Here is a 5,692-nt window from a genome sequence, read left to right as displayed (position 1 = left end):
GCCACGTGTCCAAGTGTCTTCACACAATAATTATGATAATCACTATTAAGAGCACAAAGTGATTAGCGAGAAGGATTTAATAACACACCACTTGTGTGCGAAGTGAAAGAGATGAGATGGGTGGTCAGGTTTATATGGTAGGTGACTAAACAACCACCTTTAGCTCCTTCACATGCCTTCTTTCATGTATGTATATATTATATCTCCAAAATCTACCTTTGTCATCTACAAATCTCATGCCCCAATTTGTTTTCAACACCTCATTCATTTCTCTTTGATGCCAAGAAAATATAATTACCTCTCAACCATGTCACTTTTGGAGTTTCATACAGATCAGGAAAAAGAGGTACATGTGAAGACAGAAATGTAATGCACAGTCTGTTCCGGTGAGACTTATTCTATTGACAAAGTATAGCATATCATAGTAATACCATTACCAACCAAAAAAATCAGCAAAGTAAAAGCTGTGAGTTCATCGTCCCCATGAACTGACTGGTGAATAATACGAGAAGAAGTACCTTGAAAGAATTAATGAAATGAATGCAGGAACTTGTTGTCTATACAGCTTTTGAATCTTCATATCATTGCCGAACCTGAATCTGAGTCGTCTGAACCACTCTTATCAGTTAGATATGAGGCCAACCAGTGCCTCCTGCTTGGGATGATGATGGCCTTGTACCACCCACCATGGCTGGTAATTCTCCACTCGACTGTTGCTTTCTTCTTCTGTAGAAGCAGGAAGATTGAGATCAAGAAAGTCTCTGATTCCCTGAACTGGTTTCTCTAGTACTAGTGACCCTTCAGCTGCGAAATGAGATCTCTTGTGACCTCCCAAAGCTTGGCCAGATGGAAAAATCTTCAGGCAAATTGGACACTCATGTACTTTGTTCTTCTTGGGTTCTGTGACTACCTCTTCTTCATTCTCCAAATTGACACAAGCCATAAGCTCTTGATTTTGAACTACATACCCATTGTTGAGGTCTGTTTCTATGCTGTTCTCGCTACTCTCGTTTCTCGAAGCAGAGCAGCCTTTGAGCTTCTTATGACTAGATCTGTGGCCTCCCAGAGCTTGGTACGAGTGGAAGATCTTGTTGCAAGTTGTACACTTGAACTTCCCTTTCTTGCAATTCGACTTCACCTCATAATCCGAAAACCTTCTCTTCACTGATGAATCTAGTTCTGTTCCATTGGCCTCGCTCTTCCGCTGTTCGTCTTCAGAATCCTCCAATGTCAACTGGTTATCAAGCTCCTGCTTCTTTTCTTTACAGTTCTTGACCAACCCATTAATGGAAACTGTGGCTTTGATCGATTTGAACCCATTCAACGGAGAGCTACTTGCTAAACTCTCTGGTTTTTTTCCTTTCGGGTTGAAATCCGCAGAATCAGAGTTGCTGCCAATAGTCAGTTTTACTTTACCCGTTTCAATTTTGGTACTCAGATTAGTTCGAACCACTGAAGATCGAGCTTCGAAAAATGCCGAATTGTTATCGGAGGAGTCGAAAAGAGGATTCAAACCGCTCCACTGACCCACGTCCCTGCTTAGCATCATCAAGCTCATAGCAACCTCTTCTTGCTCTTGTTCAACCTCAGAAACAGAGGACGAAGGATTCGCAAAAGATAGAGAGGAAGTTGAAGCAGCGGCAACGAACCTCGTTCTTCTCTTGGATCTTCTTCTTCGGTTAGGATTGCCAGCGCCCTCGTTGTCTGATTGGCTATCTGTGACAACTTTCTGGCTAGCAGAATCTTGATTCTCCAAGTTGTTGTTGTTGTTGTTAATGGAAGATTTCTCGGAATGGCATTTCATGTGACCAAAAAGAGCTTTCCAAGAGTGAAACGCTTTGCCACACTCTTTGCAGAATTTGTCGTCAGTGACCGGAGGTGTTTCTTCCCTTCTTGAATCTGCGAGTCTCCAAGTCTTTTTGGGATTCTCTCTGAGATCGTACTCCGCAACCTTACTGCTTCCAGCTCCGGCATTGATGACAGATTGAATCTTCTTCACCGTCGCAGGTTTCTCCTCTGCTTCAGTTGAAAAATTGGTGATGTGCGACCTCATGTGACCTCCTAATGATCTACCGCAAGGGAAGCTCTTGCTGCAGAATTTACACACATGTTCCAGCACTTGCCGACCTTCTTCTTCCATCCGACTCGGCGCAATTAATTCAAGGGAAAATGAAAAACACGCAGATCACCGTAGCAAAACGGCACTAACTTCGATGCTGATCAAAGAACATCCAAGAAAGCTGAAATAATGGATCCCATCACGCACAAGATAACAATCCAAATGGCGATGAAACAGGATATCAGGAAGGAAAATCAGCAAGGCCCAGATCAGCTTATCGATGCGAATCCCCGAATTCCGCGGGAAAAGACCAAACCCATCTCGAGAATTTCACTAAAATCCAAGGTGATTTAAAGCAAGCAAGATCTAAAGAAGAGAAAAGAGAAGGGTCAAGAGATAGTACAGTAAAGCTAATCCCCAAGAGGCAAATTAAACCAGCTCTAGCATCGCCGATAGTAGAACTTAAAAGGACAAAAAAAATAGAACTTGACGAAGAGGTGTGTGTTGTAACCTTGGTGGCTAATGATGGCGGATGAACAAGCGTTGGAGAAAAAGTAATAGAAAAGGAAGGAAGGAAGGAAGGAGAGTGATGAATGAGTGAGCGAGCGTTTGTTTCTCTGTCTCTCACTAGTGGGTTTCTCTCTCTAACTCGGAAGCTTGACTATATTTGGAGGAGAAATCCATGCATGGAAGCAAAGATAAAAGAGAGAGAGAAGGAGAGAAGAGGAGGAGTGGTAAAGAAAAAGTAGAGGATAGCAGCACGTGTACTCAACTGAGGATACTACGCCACCAGTGGATCGGACGGCGCAGATGAGTCCGAGTCAGCGAGGTGGGGCCGAGGGGTGAGGAAGCTGCTGAAACTAACTGCCTCCCCTAACTATTCCTTCCTTCGTCTTGCTATTAAGGAAAAGCGTCACACGCACTTCAAGTGAAAGCTTCCACTCTGCGGCCGTTATTCTTCCATTTTCGTTTTCGTTTTTTTTTAAATTATTTGAAATTATGAAATTGAAGTGGGTCCCACGAGGAGCTAAACCGCTATCCAATTGCTTCATATCCTAATCAAACCCACCCTCACTCCCTGCCCAGTGTTCCTGATTCTCCTCAAGCGATTGAGCCACATTTCAAGGGCTGCTTTGTAAAGCAACTTCCCCATGTACACATACAAAGAGTATAAATGTACATAAAACTATTTTTTTAATTATTTTCAATTATATTTTTAAATTTTACAAGGAGAAAATTAGAAGATATTAACTGACATAATATATATATATATATATATATGAGTTTGGATCCTTGCAGTTAAAAAACTTGTAAAGTATCTTAACAACAATATTAAAATTAATTTAAAAATAGAGAGATTGTGAAAATATCAAAAGAAGTTCATTCATCACATAATTTAATTTTAATTTTTGTTTTTTATTGCTTATAATAGCCAAGGCAAGTCCCATGATTTGAAGGGCAACTAGATAAGCATTTATATGTTGAAATGTTAACAAGATGGCAGTAATTCAATTTAAAAACAATTAGATTTGAAAAAAAAAATAATAACAAAAAGTGAGTTGCAAGCATGGGTTCAAAAACAGTATAGTATATTAAATATAGATAACTTATACGATTTAAATTTTAAATTGCAAATTTACAATTGAGACTACTCTCATATTTGTAATTTTTTAAATTATTATCTAAATTAATATTTGTAACTTATTTTTTAATAATATTTTTATAATGTAACTGTTATTAATTTAATCTTTTGAGCATGAGTGTCATTCTCCCTGCATATTATCCACCAACCAAATTTTGACATTAGCAAAGAAATTGAATAATCACATTCGATATTTTAAGTTTCATTCGAGTAATCTAAAATTGAAATGTTTTGAAATGAGAAAAGAAATTGAAAATTCTTTTTTTTAAAAAAAAAAAACCCGTGAGTTATGGCTAGCCTTTTTCTAATTTGTTCACTCTTGGTCACTCGTTTTCTTATTGTAGACATCTCATAAATCTTAAATTTCACCTTATCTAAATTTCACTTATTCCCTATGCTACTTTTTTATTTTTTATTTTTTAAAATAATGTTGATCGGACTTTTTATACTTGCAATAATTTCCCCTTAGCCAAAAAGTTGCTTTGTTTATTTTTGGATGGAACTGGCTATCTAATCTATATATGCCATACTGCCATAGCATATAAAACCCTGTCTATAGCAACACAGCTAAAATTTGGCACATTTTCTTGCGTCCTGGACTGTGTGACTGTATCATATCACTTTAACTAGCTGGCCTCTCATCCCATCCATTTGTCCGTACAAATCTTGATTAATTTATTGCTTAGACCCATTCATTTTTGCCAATTGAAAAATGGAATTCAAATTCTACTCACAGCAATTTACCTAACCGCATATACAAAATATACATGGCCCAGTATTTTGAGAGAAATCATTTGTTTTAATATATATGATTTCGGAACCTAATAATAAGATAATTGTACTAATTTAACTGAAAATCTCGAGTTTGAATTATGAAAATGCAGCAGCATTAGTGTCAAAGCTCTTGCTTGAAAGAATCCCATCCCAATTTGTTCTGTATTGGTTTAGACCTTGTTAAAGTTTTCTTAGCTCAACACGGGACACATCCAGTATATATGGTTCCGCACCCATAAAAGAAAAAAAAAAGAAAAAAGATTTGGGAGGTGTCCACATAAAGAAGTGTGAGTGTGCCATGTTAACTTTAAAAGCCAAAAATTGATGCAGCTAGCAGCTGCTTCTGTTGGCACTTGGCAGCATCTCAAAATGCATATCAATATATCAATTAATATAAAATCTATACTAAATCACATTATTCATATCGAATTTTATGCTAATGGGATTCACAATCTAGTTAATTATGTTCACAATACTGTGCGCTTAAGAGGCTGTATTATATCCTCTTGAAATCTGCTGTGTTGTGCCCTCTCAGAGTGCCAGCTAGGCACTTCATTATCTATTAGATTAATTCTCTCAAATGGTTTAGAAAGTATGGGAAAAAATCAGAGGAATTATTTTTATCAAATATGGCCTTTTATTAAAAAAAAGGAAAAAATTCACATTTGCCTTTTAAAGTGATTGAACTTTGTTAGTTACTGTGGTGCTTTGTACCTTAATGTGCCTCGTAAGGCTATTTACTGTGGGAATAGAAATTAAGCAAAACAAAAAAAAAAAAAAAAAAAAAGCGGCCTTGCAGTTCCAACCAGTGAAGAAGCAACAAAAGTTTATTAGCCTTCACAACTTAAAGTGTTTGATTATATTCTCTCCATTTCTTTTGTTAATTTCATCAATGAATTAAGACGGTTTAATATATTGTGTTTCAGCCTTGTAACTTTATAAATGGATTCACACTTATGTTTTATATGTGAGCTATTAATTAAGGAAAACAAGTTATCCTATTGAAATTTTGTACTGTTGTTATTTCATGTTTGGAATCTAATTCGTTGGCTTCAATGATTGAAGGGGGAATCTGATCTCATCCAACATAATATAGTATATATTTAGCCAACATAATAGGATAATGGTTAATTAAGATAACTAGATATATTAATATTATCTATTAGAGGTATTTAAATAATGATTTTTATCAATTAAAATTATGATTTATTATTATC

At 36.7% G+C, this 5,692-nt stretch overlaps 1 protein-coding gene across 1 annotated transcript; it reads right to left on the bottom strand.

The window, feature by feature from the left end:
* Positions 1-245: 245 nt before the first annotated feature.
* LOC129319826 (zinc finger protein ZAT9-like) lies at positions 246-2,751 on the bottom strand. The gene is made up of 2 exons (XM_054964904.1): positions 2,571-2,751; positions 246-2,425 (listed from the first exon to the last, which is right to left on the bottom strand). The coding sequence occupies exon 2, from the start codon at positions 2,138-2,140 to the stop codon at positions 623-625; it is 1,518 nt and encodes a 505-aa protein (XP_054820879.1). The 5' UTR covers positions 2,141-2,425; positions 2,571-2,751; the 3' UTR covers positions 246-622.
* Positions 2,752-5,692: the final 2,941 nt, after the last annotated feature.

This window comes from Prosopis cineraria, unplaced genomic scaffold (assembly GCF_029017545.1).
Source record: "Prosopis cineraria cultivar Desert tree isolate PC_DT_omini unplaced genomic scaffold, ASM2901754v1 PC9, whole genome shotgun sequence".
In the NCBI taxonomy this organism is placed as follows: domain Eukaryota; kingdom Viridiplantae; phylum Streptophyta; class Magnoliopsida; order Fabales; family Fabaceae; genus Prosopis; species Prosopis cineraria.
The sequence above is the reverse complement of the archived record's forward strand: the minus strand, read 5'-3'. Positions and strand labels throughout refer to the sequence as shown.

What these genes read in the sequence shown, in the direction of transcription:
- LOC129319826 (XM_054964904.1), bottom strand. Translation starts at nt 2,140, where the DNA reads ATGGAAGAAGAAGGTCGGCAAGTGCTGGAACATGTGTGTAAATTCTGC.